The sequence below is a fragment of the Salvelinus namaycush genome, chromosome 11, assembly GCF_016432855.1.
Source record: "Salvelinus namaycush isolate Seneca chromosome 11, SaNama_1.0, whole genome shotgun sequence".
In the NCBI taxonomy this organism is placed as follows: Eukaryota; Metazoa; Chordata; class Actinopteri; order Salmoniformes; family Salmonidae; genus Salvelinus; species Salvelinus namaycush.
The window spans coordinates 31,644,672-31,669,791 of record NC_052317.1 but is presented as its reverse complement, the minus strand read 5'-3'; the positions used below and the strand labels follow the sequence as shown (position 1 = coordinate 31,669,791).

Sequence of the window (25,120 nt, the reverse complement as noted above, 5' to 3'; positions counted from 1 at the left end):
CTCCCTTCGCATCGTCACCCAGAATAATTTCGGTCCTTGTATTTACATGGCAGTTTATTTCTGATTAGCTGTCTTCCCCCTCATATGGCATACATTCAGCAAGAGAAGGCTTTGAAGTACACCAGGATTAGAATCATTAGAATATTTATAATCAATGTCACAACCCGTCACAACCCGCCACAACCATGAATTTTGAGAACTAAATAGGATTGCTGAAGAATAAATAATTTTCGTACAGACATTCGTAGAGTTTGAGATTCGAAGGAGCTGTATCACTTGCTCAATATACATACAACACCAAAAACACACAGGTGAAGACATACTTTACTCTACCCCACAACATTTCCTATTGGCATGCATTCTGTCAATTAGTTAGTCTTTCTTTACAACATACAATATTACTTTAAATGGACTTTAAAGTGATAGTTTGGGGGAGTTGATTTCCATAACTCCATTCCGGAATCCTCAGGTGACCCTGAACCAGTTTGAAACCAGTTTGCCTCATTTGATCCACAAAATAATTACATCCACTCACTTCCTCTGACATTTTTGGTTAAGATAACAACGTGGTCACTGGATTACAATAACACAACATGTGAAGCCACGGCAGCTGCTGGATTCTTTAAGGTTTTACAGTAAAAAGAAAGAAATTAGATACCTGTACAGCATATGTATATACATGTTATATATATATTTAAATATATAGGCGGGGTAAAAGTATTGCAGAATTATATTGCATGTATTAATCAATAAACCTGGACGAAAACAAGCAAGTATACAGTATGGGTTGTTTGCAATGGTTCTTTTTGATAAAGCTCAGATTTTTGCCTCCAGGGTCACGATCAGTATATTTCTGCTGACATGACAAGTGGATATCTTTCCAGACACATTTAGTTGGACAGAGAAGCTGGGAAATATTGCCTGTGCCATTGCCAGCAAATCCAAACAACCAGGCCTGACAACGCAGTGTAAAGATATGAGTACACGAGTCAGCTCTCTTGGAAAAACAGAATGGGACCAAAAACATGCATACCAACTCACGCGCACACACACACACACACACACACACACACACACACACACACACACACACACACACACACACACACACACACACACACACACACACACACACACACACACACACACACACACACACACACACACAAACCAAATATATGGCTTCTAAACTTGGAATCAAGGCAATTGAATAAATGGCATTTTCTTCTATATTTCTTTTTTAGTTGATACAGACACAACCAAACTTTGTGTTTAAGCTCAACTTTGGTTTGGAGTAGTTACAATGAAGATATTACCTTTCGGTATTTTTTTTTACTATTCTAACTATTTACACATCGATGTAAGATCGACCAGCGGTCTAAAACACTACCTTCACTACTATTTTAAACAATATGAAATGTATTTATTTTGCTACAACAGCATTTACAGAAAAAAAAGGACCTAAAACACATTCTGAAAGCGTAAAATGTCATCATTGTCATCTGATTCAAGTCCCTGATTTTGCGTTTTTAAGTCCAGCTCCTGCTAGATTGCATTGTATGGATTCTACACAGTATGCAACAGTTACATTAATTATGTTGTTTCTCAATATCTTTACAATAAAGACAGCAATATAGGTGTTTGGAAGCAGAGTGTAAGGGGTGATACTAAGACTACAGGTGCTGGCATAGTAGAATAGTCCAGTCCCACCTTTGTTAAACTAGTTTAATTGTTTCGACTCTCCAAGTCACATGAGCCAAAGAGTTCCTCTCTCCTCTTTGTTGACTCCGACCGACACACAGGACATTCAGTTAGAATGACTGACGGTGTGGCCCATATGAAGCCAGCCAGGTCAGTAAGGAAGCCGACCAGTCAGGTCATCCAGACAGAGATAAACAGACGTTTAGATTCACCCATGTGAAGAAGGCCTCTCTCCTGCATCTCTCATAGGGTCACAAGTTGGAAGACAGCCGGTTCCGGGCTGAGTCTAACTCTGGTATGCTAACGATCGAATCCTTCTTAGGAGCTCCAGAGGCCGGGAGCCCCGACCCAGCCGCCGCTGCAGCCGCCCCCATCCCGGGTGCTCCTCCTGGGGGAGGAGTGGAGGCGAAGGCCACCCGCTGTGGAACTCCCGCGGGTCTCCCCCCAACCTGGACCCCCACCCCAGAGGGCCCAGGCTGGCTGGGGTGAGTGGGCTGAGGGGGGCCGATGGAGGTGGAGGAGGCGTGGGTGGATGGGTGGGTAGATTGGGGAGGGCTAGGGCCGGCAGGAGGGGTTCCATCCTGAGGGAGGGAGAGCTGGGAGGCGGAGAGGACACGGGCGTCTTGGCTCAGGGTGCCTGAGTGGAGCGAGTGGGTGCTTTTGTGTGAGGAGGGCCTCTGGATGGTGTGCGTGGGGCTGGGAACGTGGTGCTGCACCAGGGACAGCTGAGACCCAGACGGCCCCGCTCCCCCCATGTACTGGAATGTCCGTCCTGGATGCGCCAGAGGGCTCTGGACTGGTGGGCTGGAAATAGCCGACCCAAACACTCCTGTTGCATGAGCCATCTGTGGTGGCTGGGACTGGAGAGGAGATGCGGAAACAGGGCTCTGTGACAGGCTATGGACCACCTGGAACCTCCGCAACATGCGGGGGGACTGCAGCGTCCCTGACCCTGACCCAGACGCTGACCCTGGCCCCATCGGACCTGGCCCCATCGGACCTGGCCCCATCCCCATCCCCATCGGCATACCCATCGGCCCCATCCCCGGCATCCCCATTCCCCCCATCGGCCCCATCCCCTGGGGGCAGAAGCTCATGGCCACAGCCTGCTGGAGGCTGGCGAGGGCCCCGACCCCGGATGGGCCTGCGGGGGAGAACATGCCCCCAGGGACGGAGGATGTCATGGACATGGTGCGGGGTCTCTGGAGGTCCACCAGTTTGACCATCTCACGGTCGTACTTAACAATCTCCTGGATCATCTCATTCTCATGGTTGTTGAAGACGCCGGAGTTGAGGTCGTGCTGCACTTTGTGCATCAGAATGGAGTTCTTCTTGCCTGTGATGGAGTGAGGAGGAGGATAAAAGTAGAACATGATGAGGTAGAGGAAGAGGAGAACAGGGAGGAGGAGGAGGAACACTGACAGTATTTTCCATCCTTCAAACTAGGTATATTGTTTTGGCAAGAAGCAATGCTACAGGAAAATACTGACAACAAGAGGGTCACAGTGTCACTTCATCAATTAAAGGAAAGAGTCACCCATTTTGAATGTTATATAATTTTTATGCATCTCTGAGCGATGTTCTATCGATTCCAGGGTCATTTAATGTTTTCGTGTGTTCCTGAGCTATTGTCGTTTAAGCAGGCAGAAATACAGCCTGTATGACAAGTTTTGCATTATATAATGAATATTGCACATAGATAACTAAATAACTAAATAGCATTCAAAATGGGTGAGTCTTTCCTTTGTCCTGTATAGAGCATGCTGAAGCAACACCATAACTCAGCTCAATGCTCGGGCTAGAGTTATCTTTCATAGATAAGATTGCATCTGCTATTTCTAAGAGGGAGTCCAACATAAAAGGTCAAATAAAGATCTGTTTATGTGATATCAATACGTAATAGTAGGGTAAGATGTGAAGATGAATTCTCAATAAAGACAGTGTCACGCCCGAAGCCTGGTTTTATCCTCTACTCCCCTGTGAAAATAACAGGTGCAACCACTTGATATATCTGGCCCAGTCCCTATTGATTGGACCACTGTTGTGTCTGGCAAACAGTGGGGAATGCAGCATCTGTGGAGCCACCTGGGTACCACTAGCGCGGAAACTACTATCACACAGGCAGTTTATTGTTCTCTTTCTAGGAAGAGAAGCAAGTACAACTAGGGCCCTATTTGACTACTTTAAAATGCATCCTTCTTTCTTAGTTCCCTTGGGAAGTAATCACTGATCTAACACAAATGGATTGTTGAAGGTTCACGGATCTACTACTGTCAGATCAGTGATTACTCTAAGGCAGGGAGTGAGGAAGGTGCATTAGTACAGGGCCCAGAGCTCTCTTCAGTACCTATGCGGTCCAGTCGGTCGATGGCCACGGTCTCAAAGGCCCGTCTCATCATGGGGTACTCCTCTAGCACCTCATTAAAGTTGTCCACAGACAGGGAGTAGAGACGGCAGTACGTCTCCGCTCTGACGCTGGCCGTACGCCGACCCCGCGTCAGCAAACAGATCTCTGATAGAGGGAGACAGGGTCAGGAAACACAGAGATAGAGCAAAATGTCTCAGAGAAACAATATATTCATGTTCTATTTCATTATCTGTAAAATATACCGTAGAAACCACCCATTATCTGTTTCACTACCAGTTGTTTGGGATTGTGGTACACTTCCAATAAAGTTGTGCTAGTTTTCAAAGCCGAGGGACACATGAAAACCCACAAAGCAGTGGGTATTCTGCTCCAGAATACTCCAGTGATCTCATTATGTGTCACGCCCTGACCTTAGAGATCCTTATTGTTCTCTATGTTTGGTTAGGTCAGGGTGTGACTCGGGTGGGAAAATCTATGTTTTCTATTTCTTTGTTTTTGGCCGAGTGTGGTTCCCAATCAGAGGCAGCTGTCTATCTTGGTCTCTGATTGGGGATCATATATAAGTTGTCATTTTCCTTTTGGGTTTTGTGGGATCTTGTTTTCTGTTTAGTGTCTGAGCCTGACAGAACTGTGCGCTTTAGTTTTTCTGTCTTTGTTATTTTGTTTTGGTGTCATCAATAAAAATACGATGTACGCCTACCACGCTGGGCCTTGGTCTCCTTCTACAAACGAGAGCCGTTACATTATGTCTAAATATGAATTGTTTGCTGAATTAAATGAAAGTCTGTGTGTATTGTGGTTCAGGCCCATACCTCCAAAGTAGGAGCCATCAGAGAGCTTCATTCCCAGGGTTCCCTTGGTGATGACGTTACAGACTCCGTGCTGGATAAAGTACATCTTCTTGCCGATGGTGCCCTCTCTGATGATGTAATCACGAGGCTGGAAGACCTCGAAGCGGAGCATGATCAACATGGCTGTCACAAAGTTGGGCTCTGCGTTGGCGAACAGCGGCATGGACGCCACCAGCTTACGGCAGTTGAAATTGACAATTTCCTGATGATTGGATAGACAAAGTTTGTTAGTAAAATATTTCAAAAACGTTATATCCACCAATTATTCACATGTATGTTTTTTATTTCGAAATGATTGCTTATGGGTACATTCATGTGTGTGTAAAATATTTAAAAAATTTATTAATAAGATATTCGATGTGTATGAAAATGTTTTTTTGCTAAATGCTATACCATTGGTTAGCTGGAATGGAATGTTTGTATCCTGTATATTTGACCTGTGTATGAATGCACTTACAGTAAGTCGCTCTGGATAAGAGCATCTGCTAAATGACTCAAATGTCACATGTAAATGTTACACATACAGGTCTCAAATGATTGTATTTATAATATCGTTGTAACATTTCTATATTTCTTCGTTCCTTTCTTAGAATTTGGGGGATTTGTGTGTATTGTTTAGTAACGACAGGTATTATTGCAGTGTTGGAGCTAGAAATATAAGCATATATAAATGTTTTATATTGATGTCATACATTTAGCATTTCTACATTTCTTTATAAAAATGTAGTTATTTGTACATTTGACTGTGTAAAACCTAGCAGTACTACTTATTTTTCTGAGAGTGAGGTGGATATATAGCATTTTGCAACAAAAAAAACATGATTATGTCTCTCTGAAATAAAACCATCAAGTGATGGATTTTAAACAAATACATGTCTGTCATTAAACCATGCCATGATTAGATAGAGAAAAAACACACCAATCTCTTTCATCATTTCTTTCAACAATAAAAGCTAATTTCCCAGCATTTCTGAAAATGGATATATAGCGTTTTGGAATGAAACTCTTGAAATGTTTTTAAATGGTTGTGTGTGTGTGTGTGTGTGTGTGTGTGTGTGTGTGTGTGTGTGTGTGTGTGTGTGTGTGTGTGTGTGTGTGTGTGTGTGTGTGTGTGTTCATGGCGTGCCTGTTTAGGTAGGAACTCAAGAGACCCACCTCTCTGAGTGGTTCGTTCAGTTCCTCCAGGATGCTGTCTTCATCAAACATCTTCCCCTGGTACCGGTGCTCATAATAGTCATGTATTTTCTGTCGGAAGTCGGATGGCAGCTTGTGGAAAGACATGTACTGCTCCACTTGTTTGTACTGGAGAGAGAAATAAAGTCAGAAAGGGTTCTATCTAGAACCAAAAAGGGTTCTTCGGCTATCCTTATAGGAGAACCCTTTGAAGGACCCTTTTTGGTACCAGGTAGAACCATTTTGAGTTCCAAGTAGAACACCTTCCACAGAGGGTTCTACATAGAACCCAAAATAGTTCTACCTGGAACCAAAAAGGGTTCTACCTTGAACCAAAAAGGGTTGTCCTATGGGGACAGCTGATTAACTATCTGTATCTAAGAGTGTAGAGCTTAAACTGACTCTATGGAGCGGTTCAACCATTCCATCATGAAAAAAAGGGAGACCCATTACTAAAGTGGATGGTGGACAGGCCACGGTGAAAACTAAGGTCTGGTTTTCCAGACAAAGATTAAGTCTATTCTGGACTAAAAACATGCTAAATGGAGCATTTTTCTAGCCTAGGACTAGTGCTTTTTTAGTCTAGGACTAAGTCTACTCTGTCTGGGAAATCAGCTCCTAAAGCTATGCATTACTAAATCAATGGAGTGTATCAGGTGGTGTATAACTGGCATGGTGTTTGATCCCAACCCTCCCCGGGATGCTAGTCTGCCAGTCAGGAAGACATAGATGTGGTTGTAAAGCTGTTGAGCTGTGGGAGATGGAGAGATTCCTCTGTGCACTTTTATGTCAGCATCCGTGCAGTTCAGCCCACGTCAAACAGGGAAGCTGTCTCGTAAACATGTCACTCCACCCAGCACTCATAAAGCCTTCACAAACATAACACAGGCCTGGGTCTTAACTGGCACTGACACGACAAAACCCACACACATACTGGCAGGCAGACACACACACACACACACACACACACACACACACACACACACACACACACACACACACACACACACACACACACACACACACACACACACACACACACACACACACATACACACACACCCACCCACTGACTGATAGACAGACACATAGAGAGACAGACAGACAGACAGACAGACAGACAGACAGACAGACAGACAGACAGACAGACAGACAGACAGACAGACAGACAGACAGACAGACAGACAGACACAGAAAGACAGGCACACAGGCACACAGACACACAGACACACAGACACACACACACACACACAGACAGACAGACAGACAGACAGACAGACAGACAGACAGACAGACAGACAGACAGACAGACAGACAGACAGACAGACAGACAGACAGACAGACAGACAGACAGACAGACAAATTAACTGTTTTCCTTCCCTTCTTTCTCAAACCATTAAAAATGTACAAAAACAGAATCTCTTTCATAATTTTAGAGAAAATAGTATAAACTATGCAAATCTGGAATGTGAACCCTTATGAACACCTTACTGATTGTAATATATAATAATATATGCCATTTAGCAGATGCTTTTATCCAAAGTGACTTAGTGTTGCCTGCAAACATTTAACACATGGGTGGTCCAGGGAATCAAACCCACTACCCTGGGGTTACAAGCACCATGCTCTACCAACTGAGCTACATATTAAGGTCTAGTAATAGAGTGTTAATAACTGCCTTATTCATGATCTACTACTAGACAGGAGCACCATAAAGGTTTACCATACCCCATTTGACCCACTGCTTTCATCTCTGCCACATCCACCGAGAAGAAGCCATATAACTCTAACAAGCTCAGTTGAATAATTCAAAGGCAAAATAAAGAAGTGAAGTCTCTCATGGGTGATGAAAGCTTTGCTTCCCTAACTTGCTGTTACATAATGAGATGCTGCGTCAGTGCTGCTGCTCTCTGACAGGCTGAACGGAAGCTGTGGTGGCATAGGTAGGTGTTGCTGACGTAGTGTGTGTGGGTGTGTGGGGGGGAGAGTGTTGCTGACGTAGAAACAGCCCAGGGCATGCTGGTGATGCTGATAGGCTAACCATCATAACAACTGAACCTGCTGGTGATGCTGATAGGCTAACCATCATAACAACTGAACCTGCTGGTGATGCTGATAGGCTAACCATCATAACAACTGAATCTGCTGGTGATGCTGATAGGCTAACCATCATAACAACTGAATCTGCTGGTGATGCTGATAGGCTAACCATCATAACAACTGAACCTGCTGGTGATGCTGATAGGCTAACCATCATAACAGCAGAATCTGCTGGTGATGCTGATAGGCTAACCATCATAACAACAGAATCTGCTGGTGATGCTGATAGGCTAACCATCATAACAACAGAATCTGCTGGTGATGCTGATAGGCTAACCATCATAACAACTGAACCTGCTGGTGATGCTGATAGGCTAACCATCATAACAACAGAATCTGCTGGTGATGCTGATAGGCTAACCATCATAACAACTGAACCTGGTGAGGATGGATCAGTCATTGCCTGTTTCTGAAATAGTACCCTTTGCCTATATAGTGCACTACTTTTGACCAGGGCTCATAGGGCTTTGGTCAGAAGTAATGCACTATATGGGGAATAGGGTGCCATTTTAGACACAGCCAGTGTTCCCATTGTGATGAGACCATAGAAATGGAATAGGTAGAATGGAGTAGTTGTAACATAGATACCAGTAGTTCTATTATTTACAGGATTTCTATGGTACCACCCCATGTACAGATTATACCAAGGAAACATGATGTTCAGTTGAACAACTTGAATAGTGGTATCCCAGAGCTAAAAATGTGAATTCCAATGAGTATTTGAAGTGGATAATGGTAGTGTAATACCCACACCTACTGCTACTCCCAGTTTGAGCATCAACCATATCCCTCTTTCCCTTCTCTGATTGGTGGGTGATGTAGAGGTCATGGGTCAAACCTATCCCCAGGGATTTAGACTCTTAAGTACAGGAGAATGAAGCAACAAAACACTATCTGTTTGGCTGCTGATTGGCTTAAATAGCTGCGGTTTAATGACCAGCTTTTGAAAAACATGTCCAGGTGCCAGATTGATTTTTACAACCTGACAGCTCTCCAATGTTATTGAGAAATGAGAGAAAGGGTTAGCCAATGAGCCACAGTGCTCGGAGGGGGACTGACAAACATCCAAAGAGGGTCAAAATGACACCCATTTTCTGTGTCACTTTGATTGGCCCATATGCTGCAGCTAAACAGTGTGAGAGATGACATCTTGATGTAGCCTAAACATTGGTATTCATGGATTTCTGTTTAGCACTTGGTGGTGGAATAGTTCTCCATTCACTATTGACAGCATGATGGACAATGTTCTATCACTTTTACTTCTACCCAGGGGCATAAAATGGGGTAGAATATTTATCCCTTACAGTTAAACACAAAAATAGTAAAAAATCCAATGAAAGTAAATGGAAATAGACATGTCATAGCGATGATCAATTCATCACTCATCATGTTGAAGCTGAACACAACCCCTGGTCTGCTCCAGTGACATCAGCAACACTTATACGTCATCTATCTTTAAAGCTGTTTAATCTCAACCCCCCCATGGCCCCCCTTTTCCCTTTCCTCTCCCCTCAGTCCTCGCTCCCCACCATGAGGAATTCTAATTTGGGTTCAGTGCGGACAGCATTTTCGGATATATCATTCATTCACTGCATTCCGGCCTAAATCACTTCATTATAATACATAGCACATCTAGCAGTGAGTGAGAGGCTGGTGACAGCCAAGTCAAAGCCTGTCTCCCATCCCGCCAGAGAAGATGTGAGCAGAGGTAAAACAACATCAAAGTCACTACTGCTCTGTTAATTGGATTTTTACGGAATCAGAAACATACTGAGATTGACTCTGAGAGAGCTAATGGCCACGGGATGTTGGCCTGTGCAAGTCTTACATTTTGTTTTATATTTTCCTCCATTGAATGTCTGAATACGTTTACGTACATCTATGAGCTACTGTCTTTAAAAAAGCGAGTTCCAAAAGGATTATTTGGCTGTCCCCATAGGATAACCATTTCTGGTTTCAGGTAGAACTCTTTTGGGTACCATGTAGAACCCTCTGTGGAAAGGGTTCTACAGGGAATCCAAAAGGTTTTTACTTGAAACCCAAAAGGGTTCTTCAAAGGGTTCTCCTATGAGGACAGCTGAAGAACCCTTTAGGTTCTAGATAGCACCTTTTTTTCTAAAAGTGTACGTACTGATATTTAAACCTCTATATACAGTAAGAACTAATGGTGGCCACAGTAGATCCTGACTCAGTCTGAGTAATGAAGGTGGTCAGAGACTTGATTTGTGTCTGAGAGAAGACAGCCCACATGAAAAAAGACTACAGTTTAGGATCATATAATAAACTGTAGTATACTGTAGAGTGTACAAACCATTAGCAACAACTTCCTAATATTTAGTTGCACCCACTTTTGCCCTAAGAACAGGATCGATTCGTCAGGACATGGACTACAAGGTGTCAAAAGCGTTCCACAGGGATGCTGGCCCATGTTGACTCCAATGCTTCCAACAGTTGTATCAAGTTGGCTGGATGTCCTTTGGGTGGTGGACCATTCTTGATACATACAGGAAACTGTTGAGTGTGAAAAACCCAGCAGCGTTGCAGTTCTTGACACACTCAAACCAGTGCACCTGGCACCTATAACCATACCCTGTTCAAAGGCACTTAAATCTTTTGTCTTGTCCATTCACCCTCTGAATGGCACACATACACAATCCACGTCTCAAGTGTACCAAGGCTTAAAATTAATTCTTTAACCTGTCTCCTCCCCTTCATCTACACTGATTGAAGTGGATTTAACAAGTGACATCAGTAAGGGATCATAGCTTTCACCTGGATTCATCTAGCCAGTCTGTGTCATGGAACTAGCAGGTCTTCTTAATGTTTTGTACACTCACTGTACTATCCATCGATCATGTGTAGTACTTACTATAGAATGTTGTAGTATACTGTAGAATACTACAGTAAATACTACAATATTATCCGGAAGAAAAAAACCCAGTGTAGTAAATACGACAGTAATGCCCATTTCCCTCCCCAATATTGCAATTTGTGGCACCCATGCGGAAAACCTACATGCCAAGTCTAGCCCATAGCTGTGTTCGAGTAGCTGTGTTCGAGTAGCTGTGTTCGAGTAGCTGTGTTCGAGTAGCTGTGTTCGAGTAGCTGTGTTCGAGTAGCTGTGTTCGAGTAGCTGTGTTCGAGTAGCTGTGTTTGAGTACTCACACTAACGGCACTAACCGTACTATTTCTGACGTGATTTGAGTGTATAGTATGCATATTGGTCATAGTATGGTTATAGTTAGTATGCCAAAAGTTCCCAGATGTCGTACTAAATTTGCCAAAATATGAAGTAGACACGCAGAGGACACTATTTCTGTAATTTAGGGCCCATAATGCAATTCTACGGAAATGGGTGTGGCCTCACATCGTTTTCAGATTTGAAGAAAACGGAGGAAAATATGCAGCCGAAGTCCAACGAGAGCTGATACAAATTCACTGCTTTAACTAATTAGGACAAATGTTAAGAAAATGCAATGTAATAAAGTAATGACTTTTCAAATAAGTTACCTTACACGTTATGTCGGCTGACAATTTGTTAGCTACGCTGTCCTTATAAACCACATAACATATTACATATTATAATTATGTAGCGGTATGTTAGCTAGCTACCTAACGTTAGTCGTTATACATCAAACTTGCCAGTATATTAACTATAAACTATCTAACTACCCAATGTTTATTGACTTGATTATTCCCATCATTCTTAGTTTAGCTAAATGGTATAGTCGTTGTGCGTTCTCAACAGACATTCGGGTGCTTTCGTAAATTCACTCTGGCCATCTACTCCGATTTCAGAGCACTCTCGTCTGAGTGTACCAGAGTGCAGAATAATGAATTTACAAGTGCTCAACACCAGTTGAATATGGCCGGTGTCAGTAACCGTTGGCAAAAAAAGCGTAATTAAATTGTTGCCAGCAGCACAGTTGCAGTCACCAACGCTCTGGATAACATGAAAACTGCCTAACCAGCTCTGCTAGGGTGAGTAAAATGGTCAGAGTGGTCTCATTTGTGTCTGGAAGTAGCTAGCAAGCTAGCCAATGTTAGCTTGGGTGCTTGACTGCCGTTGTAAGGTCAGAACGCTCAAATCAACCCAACTCCTGGGCCAGAGCGTCCAGTGTGCGCTCCGAGAGAGAAACGCCCTGAATTTAACAAACGGACAATCTGACAAGGCTCTGAATTAACGAGCGCACTCTGGCACTCCACATTGAATGAACACACCCAATGTCGTAAAATGTCTAACTAGTCATGTGTTATGCTAACTAGCTAACAAGAGGTTGCATAGCAACAGCATCAACTTCCGGTAGACAGGCGAAGAGCTAGTACGCTCAACTGAAAGCATACTGTTCATTTACAGTATACTAAAAATGAACTAATAGTATATGGTATGCAGTATATACTCATTAAGTATGTAGTATACATTACATTTACATGTAGTATACAGTATGTTAGTATGGGTATTCGAGCACAGCTCATGTATTGTGTTCTCTACAGGTTCTAGAAAAGAGCAGAAGCTCTGAACCATCCGTTCAGACCCCAGTCCTACCTACCTACAGGTTATGGAAATGTTGCAATTTTAGTATTTCTTCAGTAGGTTTCCTGAAGGAGAAAGCCTCCACTTCTATGTCAAAGACAATCAATCAAAAACACTACAGTAAATACTACAGTAATGTCCGCAAAAACACTACTGTAAATACTACAGTATACTACAGTCAGCAAAGATATTACATGAATTACTATGGTATATACTACAGTTTTCTTTTAATACATAATTTATACTACAATTAACTGTAAATACTACAGTATACTACAGTAAAAACTTAACAGCAAGGTATGCAAAAACACTGCAGTGAATATTATAGTATTTATACCATAGTATACTATAGTCATTTTTTGTGGGAGATCACTTCTGTGGCTGACATGTAAACAATCCTCCATCCTCTTACATGCTTCAGGCAGCGCAGCTTGGGCTGTGAAAGACCTCTGCTGAGTACTAAGCTACTATACTGTCCAGCCTTTAGGGTGACCAATCCTGCACTAACACACCTGATTAATCCAGTGACTCGAGGCTGATTCATTGGATTAGGTGTTTCAATGCTGGGCCATGCACCCACTTCATCTGTCCAGGACCAAGACTGGCTAGTGGCCATCCCCCTGTGCTACAGTGTGAACCCACAGAGACAGACTGACTCCACTCTCATCAGGGGCAGAAGGTTTAAACGACTCTCAGTAATATTTGGAGGCATAGAGAATTCCTCCAGCCGAGAGCAGCTTCACTGGACTGACAGTTCCTTTTCTGGGTGTTTTAATAAACACACGGTGGTCCTCAGCTCAGAAACCATAATCCCTAGCAGAGCAGAGTCGTCGGAAATCTGACAGCAGATCATGAGCAGTAGAAAGTTTCTATTGAAATGTACTGACCTGGCCTCTCTGCAATGCATGGTGGAGTGGTAAAATGGATTAGACAGAGAGTTATTAAAGAGACCAGGAAATACAAATGAGAGACAAACTATGTCAACTCTTTCAGTTCCATTCAGTGGGAAGAGTTCCATTACGCTCCAAGTGCACTTTGACATGGATGCCTAATCCTCCTTCATTTGATTCAAGGTAGGACAAAAAGATTCCGTTCACCTGTTCAAGATGTTCTAGAACACCAATATTCTGATAAGATTGCATTTGTAAAACCAGTCACTCTCTGTTGTAAAACCAGTCACTCTCTGTTGTAAAACCAGCCACTCTCTGTTGTAAAATCAGCCACTCTGTTGTAAAACCAGTCACTCTCTGTTGTAAAACCAGTCACTCTCTGTTGTAAAATCAGCCACTCTGTTGTAAAACCAGTCACTCTCTGTTGTAAAACCAGTCACTCTCTGTTGTAAAATCAGCCACTCTGTTGTAAAACCAGCCACTCTCTGTTGTAAAATCAGCCACTCTGTTGTAAAACCAGCCACTCTCTGTTGTAAAACCAGCCACTCTCTGTTGTAAAATCAGCCACTCTCTGTTGTAAAATCAGCCACTCTCTGTTGTAAAATCAGCCACTCTGTTGTAAAACCAGTCACTCTCTGTTGTTAAACCAGTCACTCTCTGTTGTAAAACCAGTCACTCTCTGTTGTAAAACCAGTCACTCTCTGTTGTAAAACCAGCCACTCTCTGTTGTAAAATCAGCCACTCTGTTGTAAAACCAGTCACTCTCTGTTGTAAAACCAACCACTCTCTGTTGTAAAATCAGCCACTCTGTTGTAAAACCAGTCACTCTCTGTTGTTAAACCAGTCACTCTCTGTTGTAAAATCAGCCACTCTGTTGTAAAACCAGTCACTCTCTGTTGTTAAACCAGTCACTCTCTGTTGTTAAACCAGTCACTCTCTGTTGTTAAACCAGTCACACTCTGTTGTTAAACCAGTCACTCTCTGTTGTAAAATCAGCCACTCTCTGTTGTAAAATCAGCCACTCTCTGTTGTTAAACCAGTCACTCTCTGTTGTTAAACCAGTCACTCTCTGTTGTAAAACCAGCCACTCTCTGTTGTAAAATCAGCCACTCTGTTGTTAAACCAGTCACTCTCTGTTGTAAAATCAGCCACTCTCTGTTGTAAAATCAGCCACTCTGTTGTTAAACCAGTCACTCTCTGTTGTAAAACCAGTCACTCTCTGTTGTTAAACCAGTCACTCTCTGTTGTAAAACCAGTCACTCTCTGTTGTTAAACCAGTCACTCTCTGTTGTAAAACCAGCCACTCTCTGTTGTAAAATCAGCCACTCTGTTGTAAAACCAGTCACTCTCTGTTGTAAAACCAACCACTCTCTGTTGTAAAATCAGCCACTCTGTTGTAAAACCAGTCACTCTCTGTTGTTAAACCAGTCACTCTCTGTTGTAAAATCAGCCACTCTGTTGTTAAACCAGTCACTCTCTGTTGTAAAACCAGTCACTCTCTGTTGTTAAACCAGTCACTCTCTGTTGTAAAATCAGCCACTCTCTGTTGTTAAACCAGTCACTCTCTGTTGTAAAACCAGTCACTCTCTGTTGTTAAACCAGTCACTCTCTGTTGTAAAATCAGCCACTCTGTTGTAAAATCAGCCACTCTCTGTTGTTAAACCAGTCACTCTCTGTTGTAAAATCAGCCACTCTGTTGTTAAACCAGTCACTCTCTGTTGTAAAATCAGCCACTCTCTGTTGTAAAATCAGCCACTCTCTGTTGTTAAACCAGTCACTCTCTGTTGTAAAACCAGTCACTCTCTGTTGTTAAACCAGTCACTCTCTGTTGTAAAATCAGCCACTCTGTTGTAAAATCAGCCACTCTCTGTTGTTAAACCAGTCACTCTCTGCTGTAAAACCAGTCACTCTCTGCTGTAAAACCAGTCACTCTCTGTTGTAAAATCAGCCACTCTCTGTTGTAAAACCAGTCACTCTCTGTTGTAAAACCAGTCACTCTCTGCTGTAAAACCAGCCACTCTGTTGTTAAACCAGTCACTCTCTGTTGTAAAATCAGCCACTCTCTGTTGTAAAATCAGCCACTCTCTGTTGTAAAACCAGTCACTCTCTGTTGTAAAATCAGCCACTCTCTGTTGTAAAACCAGTCACTCTCTGTTGTAAAATCAGCCACTCTCTGTTGTAAAACCAGTCACTCTCTGTTGTAAAACCAGTCACTCTCTGCTGTAAAACCAGTCACTCTCTGCTGTAAAACCAGTCACTCTCTGTTGTAAAATCAGCCACTCTCTGCTGTAAAACCAGTCACTGTCTGCTGTAAAACCAGTCACTGTCTGCTGTAAAACCAGTCACTGTCTGCTGTAAAACCAGCTACCTGGCAGGGTGTTCATCTCCCCCTGGGAGATACCATTCCTCACCGATGAGACACACCGTGTATCACACAGAGAGCTTTTAGCACCCGTTGCCCGGGGCACGAGAAGGAGGATGAAAGGTAATGGAGCACCATCTCATTGCAGATCTAATAGAGGTGAAATACAACGAGTAGGATTGGTAACAAAATGTGATCCAATATGATTTACAACTAGGTAATTACATTTCGCTCCTCATAGGAAAGACCTTGAAATGAAATGAAAAGTAGCATTGCCGTAACAGAGGATATTCCCAGACAAAAATGACTATTATTGTCCTGACATCTCTGACTATGGCCCAAAATCGCATAGAAAAGGTATGTATTAGAGGCAAGAGACTTCAGACCATCTACAGCCCATAAGTCTCCTCCTCTTCCCCTCCTCCCCTCCCCCTTGCTTGGTTCCCCGTAGCGGCCAGTTAGCACTGCACCTCTCAAGGACACAGCCACCAGAGAGAGGGAAGGAGAGAGACAAGGGGAAAGAGAGAGAGAGAGAGAAAGACAGGGAGAAGAGAGAGAGAGAGAGAGAGAGAGAGAGAGAGAGAGAGAGAGAGAGAGAGGAGAGAGATGAAGAGAGAGAGAGAGAGGGGAGAGAGAGAGAGAGAGAAAGAAAGAAAGAAATAAGGACAGGGAGAAAGAGAAGGACAGGAAGAGAGAGAGAGAGGGGGGGGGATAGTAATAGTCAGAGAGAGAGAGCGAGAGAAGGACATGGAGAGAGAGAGGACAGGGAGGGAGAGAGAGAGCGAGAGAGAGAGAGAGAGAGAGAGAGAGAGAAAGCTGGACAGGGAGAAAGAGAAGGACAGGAAGAGAGAGAGAGGTAGAGAGAGAGAGGGGGGGATAGTGATGGTCAGAGAGAGAGAGCGAGAGAAGGACATGGAGAGAGAGAGGACAGGGAGGGAGAGAGAGAGAGAGAGAGAAAGGGAGAGAGAGAGAGAGAGAGAGAGAGAGAGAGAGAGAGAGAGAGAGAGAAAAGGTAGAGAGAGGTAGACAGACAGAAAGAGAGAGACCGAGAAGAAGATAGAGATGGAAGGGAAGCACAGAAAGAGTGGGATGAGAGCAACAACGTGTGTGTGAGAGAGAGATTGAGTGGGAGAGGCAGGGAAAGGGAGAGAGGGGGCCATGGTGGGGACATCACCTTCAGGATGACATTGGCAGCAGGTCTGCTGCCTCATCAATTCTGCTGCTGCCCAGAGGGACGTCATATCTCCCACTCCACCTTTCCCTCCTCTTCCACATCTGCCTCCCTCCCTTAACCCCCCTGCTACCCCCAGCCCGCGGCAACGCGGCTCTACCTGGTTGAACACACCCGCTCACTCCGATTGGCTGCTGAGAGGTAGGAACACTCCCGCAGCTCGACAACCACAGAGACTCTGCTTGGAGACAGGAGCCAGGGCTTGTGTTGCTAACGCTGCTGCTAACACCAGGCGACACTACTGCAACACTACTCATTAACACTAGACTACAGCTTGCTGGCTGGGCTCTGCAGGTATCTACCTGGGATCTACAGAGAAACTATATGGTGTTATACTACCATACAACAGGTACTATCTGGTACCTATGTCAAAGATCAGTTTGTAGGCCACCTTACTACCGACTAGGTACAACCCAATGATGCCTAGTGGTTCAATTATAAAATAAAGTAATTCTTACTTTACTTATAAATCACTACATTTTACGATGTCATTGTTACATAGCCTATCATTTGTGAATTATTATGAATAGCGGAAGTAATATGACGGGAAAGAATAGCCTAGCAGTAAAGGAATAATGGTAGTTCATTCATTCATTCATTTAGTAGTACTACTAATACGCAAGAAATGAAGCTATAATTTCACTGCACCGTTCAGGCAACATGATCATCACCATAGTAAGAACACAACTGATTGTTGTTGTATCACTGCAGTAATCAGTATCATCATTAAAACGCTTTGCCGTCACATTCTGGAAGCAGCCCATTTAAAACTGCCACTCATCTGGGGAGCAAAATACATCAAACACAACAGAGGACAGACACGGTTGTCAGGGTGGAGATGTGTCAGGGTGGAGATGTGTCAGGGTGGAGATGTGTCAGAGTGGAGATGTGTCAGGGTGGAGATGTGTCAGGGTGGAGATGTGTCAGAGTGGAGATGTGTCAGGTGGAGATGTTGTCAGGGTGGAGATGTGTCAGAGTGGAGAGTGTCAGGTGGATGTGTCGGGATGTGTCAGAGTGAGATGTCAGGGAGATGTGTCAGAGTGGGATGGTCAGGGTTGTGATGTGTCAGGTGGAGATGTGTCAGGGTTGTGATGTGTCAGGTGGAGATGTGTCAGGGTTGTGGTGTGTAGGGTGGAGATGTGTAGAGTGGAGATGTCAGGGTGGAGATGTGTCAGGGTGGAGATGTGTCAGAGTGGAGATGTGTCAGGGTGGAGATGTGTCAGGGTGGAGATGTGTCAGGGTGGAGATGTGTCAGGGTGGAGATGTGTCAGAGTGGAGATGTGTCAGGGTGGAGATGTGTCAGGGTGGAGATGTGTCAGAGTGGAGATGTGTCAGGGTGGATGTGTCAGAGTGAGTGTGCAGAGTGGAGATGTGTCAGGGTTGTGATGTGTCAGAGTGGAGATGTGTCAGGGTTGTGATGTGTCAGGGTGGAGATGTGTCAGGGTTGTGATGTGTCAGGGTGGAGATGTGTCAGGGTTGTGATGTGTCAGGGTGGAGATGTGTCAGAGTGGAGATGTGTCAGGGTGGAGATGTGTCAGGGTGGAGATGTGTCAGAGTGGAGATGTGTCAGGGTTGTGATGTGTCAGGGTGGAGATGTGTCAGAGTGGAGATGTGTCAGGGTGGAGATGTGTCAGGGAGGAGATGTGTCAGGGTTGTGATGTGTCAGAGTGGAGATGTGTCAGACTGGAGATGTGTCAGACTGGAGCTGTGTCAGGGTTGTGATGTGTCAGAGTGGAGATGTGTCAGACTGGAGATGTGTCAGGGTTGTGATGTGTCAGAGTGGAGATGTGTCAGGGTGGAGATGTGTCAGGGTGGAGATGTGTCAGGGTTGTGATGTGTCAGGGTGGAGATGTGTCAGAGTGGAGATGTGTCAGGGTTGTGATGTGTCAGAGTGGAGATGTGTCAGAGTGGAGATGTGTCAGGGTTGTGATGTGTCAGAGTGGAGATGTGTCAGGGTGGAGATGTGTCAGAGTGGAGATGTGTCAGGGTGGAGATGTGTCAGAGTGGAGATGTGTCAGGGTGGAGATGTGTCAGAGGGAGATGTGTCAGAGTGGAGATGGTCAGGGTAGAGAGTGTGTCAGAGGAGATGTGTCAGAGTGGAGATGTGTCAGAGTGGAGATGTGTCAGAGTGGAGATGTGTTAGGGTGGAGATGTGTCAGGGTGGAGATGTGTCAGGGTGGAGATGTGTCAGAGTGGAGATGTGTCAGGGTGGAGATGTGTCAGGGTTGAGATGTGTCAGGGTTGTGATGTGTCAGGGTTGTGATGTGTCAGAGTGGAGATTTGTCAGGGTGGAGATGTGTCAGAGTGGAGATGTGTCAGAGTGGAGATGTGTCAGGGTAGAGATGTGTCAGGGTAGAGATGTGTCAGAGTGGAGATGTGTCAGAGTGGAGATGTGTCAGAGTGGAGATGTGTCAGGGTGGAGATGTGTCAGAGTGGAGATGTGTCAGGGTGGAGATGTGTCAGGGTGGAGATGTGTCAGGGTGGAGATGTGTCAGAGTGGAGATGTGTCAGAGTGGAGATGTGTCAGGGTAGAGATGTGTCAGGGTGGAGATGTGTCAGAGTGGAGATGTGTCAGAGTGGAGATGTGTCAGGGTGGAGATGTGTCAGAGTGGAGATGTGTCAGAGTGGAGATGTGTCAGAGTGGAGATGTGTCAGAGTGGAGATGTGTCAGAGTGGAGATGTGTCAGAGTGGAGATGTGTCAGGGTGGAGATGTTGTCGGTGGAGATGTGTCAGAGTGGAGATATGTCAGGGTGGAGATGTGTCAGAGTGGAGATGTGTCAGAGTGGAGATGTGTCAGAGTGGAGATGTGTCAGGGTGGAGATGTGTCAGAGTGGAGATGTGTCAGAGTGGAGATGTGTCAGGGTTGTGATGTGTCAGAGTGGAGATGTGTCAGAGTGGAGATGTGTCAGAGTGGAGATGTGTCAGAGTGGAGATGTGTCAGGGTTGTGATGTGTCAGAGTGGAGATGTGTCAGAGTGGAGATGTGTCAGAGTGGAGATGTGTCAGGGTTGTGATGTGTCAGAGTGGAGATGTGTCAGGGTGGAGAAGTGTCAGAGTGGAGATGTGTCAGAGTGGAGATGTGTCAGGGTGGAGATGTGTCAGAGTGGAGATGTGTCAGAGCGGAGATGTGTCCGAGTGGAGATGTGTCAGGGTAGAGATGTGTCAGGGTAGAGATGTGTCAGAGTGGAGATGTGTCAGGGTGGAGATGTGTCAGAGTGGAGATGTGTCAGGGTGGAGATGTGTCAGAGTGGAGATGTGTCAGGGTAGAGATGTGTCAGAGTGGAGATGTGTCAGAGTGGAGATGTGTCAGAGTGGAGATGTGTCAGGGTGGAGATGTGTCAGGGTGGAGATGTGTCAGAGTGGAGATGTGTCAGGGTGGAGATGTGTCAGGGTGGAGATGTGTCAGAGTGGAGATGTGTCAGGGTGGAGATCTGTCAGAGTGGAGATGTGTCAGAGTGGAGATGTGTCAGAGTGGAGATGTGTCAGGGTGGAGATCTGTCAGAGTGGAGATGTGTCAGGGTGGAGATATTATAACTTCATAATATAATTTTATAATCATGTCATTTAATAGTAATTTCATGTGTCAAAATGACTCTATAGTCATGTAGCAGGGATCCAGAGGTGGCACCACAGGGCCCAGAGTTGTGGGTCCATTTTCTTTCCCTGGGGGACAGAGTTTTTCCTGATTTGGTAACCTAACCAGGTATAAATCCAGACCATATCGGGTATGACAGTAATTCATCAGTTGGAAAAAGGCTTTGTATGGGCTATGATGGGACCAGAGTTTTTCTAATCAGGTCACATGGTTTAAAAAAGAACTCCTGGAAAAACTCCTGGGCCTAGGGCAGCAACCTTGTTCATATAATATATGATATATTTTAAAATTCGACTAACGTGTGAGGGGGGGGGGGTGTTTACACAGACAACACCTGTACAATAGAATTCAAAGGGCTGAGCTTGCTTTATGCAGGTTTGTATCGTGTAGGCCAATGCAACTATATTTAAAAGAGTAACTCACAGTCTGTCATCACTAGTGTTGTGTTGTTAATTTCAGGTAGGCTAATAATTTTGGATTGAAAAGGTCAAGGTAGAGGTTGAAAAGGTTGAAAAGGCCTAGCCAACGTAACCAAATTTGATCATATTCACATTTTCAGAAAATATATTTATGTATTTATAGTCATTTACACAAATAAATGGGTTATAAATGCATAAGATTAACAAGATGACTTTGTTTACCCTCCCCAGAGATGACAGGGCGCCCTGGCTGTAGCGTGTGAAGTTGTGGTTGTTATCCGTAGCCTACAGTTGATCCGTCTGAAAAATCATCTAATTCTCATCCCATACAGCATGTCAGATTGATAACGTTAAGGTGAGGGCTGCTGTAACGTTTCTGTTTGTGTCTGTTGGGAGTGAGGTGTTATCACACTTGCTAAATAAATACCGGAGGAAAGTGGAGAGCGTTCTTTGTGCTTTGCTAGATGACTTGCCTTGTGCCGGCCCGCACAACCTGTGATTTCTGTGAATCTGATTGGTCAAGACACACACAAGAACCTCCTCCGACATGAACGACAGATACATTATTGTATGTGAGTTGACAAATCATGAAGCAAAACAGTCTAAAAAATGAAAATGTTTCCCTCTTGTTAACACTTTTGAATCAATATTCTCATTAAGCAAAATCAAAAATGGTGGGGCGCTGCGGGATGTAGGTTCAGAAGAAAATTTACCAAAAATACAAACACTAAAATTGTGGAAATTATACCACCAACCTAAAGGAACTTTAGAGACTGGAAGAGGCATTTTCTCTGCACAGGTAGAGCCCTGTCTGTGCATGTGCCTGGTACTGCCACGTCATTTTTAACACTTGATAACACTTGATTTAGTCTACATCATCATCAATATTGAGTCTAGATGGCTGATACTCGCATCAGAGAGACGCAGAACGGCATAGAGAGGTAAATCACAACCAGGTAAATCACAACCAGGTAAATCACAACCAGGTAAATCACAACCAGTAAAAGAAGTCAAGCTAGCTAATCAGCAGATTTACATAAATCATCAACGATCAGCTGATAGCCTACCCTCTGTTCCTGATGTCACTGTCTTTAGGAGGCACTGTAACTAGCTTGCTTACCAGTTGTGATGATGATTGAGTGCGTTGTTGCAGAAATAAATAGGCCTATGTTAAAAAAAACGTTTTTTATTTTGAGCACATGCCCCCTGAAAGGTCTGTGCATGGCCCTGGTTGGGTTGTTGCAGGAAAGAGGGAGAGAGAGAGAGAGAGAAGGATGAAGACAGAGGGAGAGACAGAGGAATAAAGGGATAAAGTATTTTTACCTTCTCCTGGTACTGTCGTCGGGACGAGTCCAGGGACTGGATGAGTGCGGTGGCATGGCCTATGAACACAGCGTAGCAGGTGGCCCCTACGATCATGCTGAGCATGGTGAGCCAGATATCAGACAGGCTCTCCGGGGCCTGCCGACCATAGCCGATACACAACATGTGGCTCATCGCCTTGAACACTGCAAATGAATACAGCTCAGACCATGTGTCATTCTGCAAAGAGAAAAATGAAAGAGAAAATGAATTTAAATATGTATGAAAGACAGAAGAAAAAACATTCGGGGAGGAGAGGAGAAGAAACGAAAAGAGGAACGTTTTTGAGTTGGTGACTCAAAGTAAGAGACAAAAACTGAGAAGAAGTGATAGACTGAGGGGAGAGTAGAGAGATAGAGAGAAGAGGATAGAGGAAGATAGAAAGGAGGGTAGAGAGATAGAGAGAGGAGGGTAGAGAGATAGAGAGAGGAGGGTAGAGAGATAGAGAGAGAGAGGGTAGAGAGATAGAGAGAGGAGAGTAGAGAGATAGAGAGAGGAGGTAGAGGGAGATAGAGAGGGAGGGTAGAGAGATAGAGAGGAGGGTAGAAGATAGAGAGGATGGTAGGGAGATAGAGAGGAGGGTGGAGAGAGTAGAGAGAGAGAGGAGGGTAGAGCGGAGGACATTAGGGTAGGAGAGAGAGAGGAGGGTAGAGAGATAGAGAGAGAGAGATATAGAGAGAGAGAGATTAGAGAGGAGGGTAGAGAGATAGCAAGAGAGAGAGAGGAGGTAGGCGAGAGAGGAGGGTAGAAGATAGAGAGGATGGTAGGAGATAGAGAGGAGGGTGGGGAGATGTAGAGAGAGAGAGGAGGGTTAGAGCGAGAGACATTAGAGAGAGAGAGAGAGAGGAGGGTAGGAGATAGAGAGAGGAGAGAGATATAGCAGAGAGAGAGATAGAGAGGAGGGTAGAGAGATAGCGAGAGAGAGAGGAGGATAGCGAGAGAGAGAGGAGGGTAGAGAGTAGAGAGGAATGGTAGGGAGATAGAGAGGAGGGTGAGAGAGGTAGAGATAGAGAGGATGGTAGGGAGATAGAGAGGATGGTAGGGAGATAGAGAGGATGGTGGAGAGATGTAGGATAGAGAGGATGGTAGGAGATAGAGAGGATGGTAGAGATAGAGAGGATGGTAGGGAGATAGAGAGGATGGTAGGGAGATAGAGAGGATGGTGGAGAGATGTAGAGAGATAGAGAGGATGGTAGGGAGGATAGAAGAGGTGGTAGGGAGAAGAGAGGAGGGTGGAGAGATGTAGAGATAGAGAGGATGGTAGGGAGATAGAGAGGATGGTAGGGAGGTAGAGAGGATGGTGGAGAGATGTAGAGATAGAGAGGTGGTGGGAGAATGAGAGGATGGTAGGAGATAGAGGGAGGGTAGGGGAGATAGGAGGATGGTAGGAGATAGAGAGGATGGTAGGGAGATAGAGAGGAGGGTGGAGAGTTATGTAGAGAGATAGAGAGGATGGTAGAGAGATAGAGAGAGGTGTGGAGAGATGTAGAGAGATAGAGAGGATGGTAGGGAGATAGAGAGGATGGTGGAGAGATGTAGAGATAGAGAGGATGGTAGGGAGATAGAGAGGATGGTAGGGAGATAGAGAGGAGGGTGGAGAGATAAAGAGAGGGGTAGATAGTTAGAGAGAGGAGGGTAGAGAGAAAGAGAGAAGAGGGTAGAGATAGAGAGAGGAGAGTAGAGAGATAGAGAGAGGAGGGTAGAGGGAGATAGAGAGAGGAGGGTAGAGAGATAGAGAGAGAGATAAAGAGGGGGGTAGAGAGATAGAGAGAGAAGAGGGTAGAGAGATAGAGAGAGGAGGGTAGAGAGATAGAGAGAGGAGGGTAGCCACCCAGCCACCCGGACCTCCCGGGTGGCGCAGTGGTCTAGGGCACTGCATCGCAGTGCTAGCTGCGCCACCAGAGTCTCTGGGTTCGCGCCCAGGCTGGGCTGGGTTCGCGCCCAGGCTCTGTCGCAGCCGGCCGCAACCGGGAGGTCCGTGGGCGACGCACAATTGGCATAGCGTCGCCCGGGTTAGGGAGGGTTTGGCCGGTAGGGATATCCTTGTCTCAGTATGTAAAATGTAATAGAATGTATGCACTCTACTGTAAGTCGCTCTGGATAAGAGCGTCTGCTAAATGACTAAAATGTAAAATGTAAATGTGAGGGTGGAGAGATAGAGAGGAGGGTAGGGAGATAGAGCGAGAAGGGTAGAGAGATAGAGAGAGGAGGGTAGAGAGATAGAGAGAGGAGGGTAGAGAGATAGAGAGAGAAGAGGGTAGAGAGATAGAGAGGAGGGTAGAGAGATAGAGAGGAGGGTAGAGAGATAGAGAGGAGGGTAGAGAGATAGACAGAGGAGGGTAGAGAGAGAGAAGAGGGTAGAGAGATAAAGAGGGGGGTAGAGAGATAGACAGAGAAGGGTAGAGAGATAGAGAGAGGAGGGTAGAGAGATAGAGAGTGGAGGGTAGAGGGAGATAGAAAGAGGAGGGTAGAGAGATAGAGAGGAGGGTATAGAGATAGAGAGAGATAAAGAGGGGGTAGAGAAGATGACGCTC

At 44.8% G+C, this 25,120-nt stretch overlaps 1 protein-coding gene across 1 annotated transcript in view; it reads right to left on the bottom strand.

Moving 5' to 3' along the window:
* Positions 1-1,880: 1,880 nt before the first annotated feature.
* The window catches only part of LOC120055347 (potassium/sodium hyperpolarization-activated cyclic nucleotide-gated channel 2-like), a 73,923-nt gene continuing 50,683 nt past the window's right edge, over positions 1,881-25,120 (bottom strand). Inside the window, exons 4-9 of the mRNA XM_039003218.1 lie at positions 22,548-22,766; positions 6,076-6,222; positions 4,882-5,122; positions 4,049-4,213; positions 2,765-3,037; positions 1,881-2,656 (exon numbers count right to left, since the gene is read on the bottom strand). Coding sequence (XP_038859146.1) covers positions 1,953-2,656; positions 2,765-3,037; positions 4,049-4,213; positions 4,882-5,122; positions 6,076-6,222; positions 22,548-22,766 — 1,749 coding nt within the window. The 3' untranslated portion in view covers positions 1,881-1,952. The remainder of the gene's footprint in view (positions 2,657-2,764; positions 3,038-4,048; positions 4,214-4,881; positions 5,123-6,075; positions 6,223-22,547; positions 22,767-25,120) is intronic.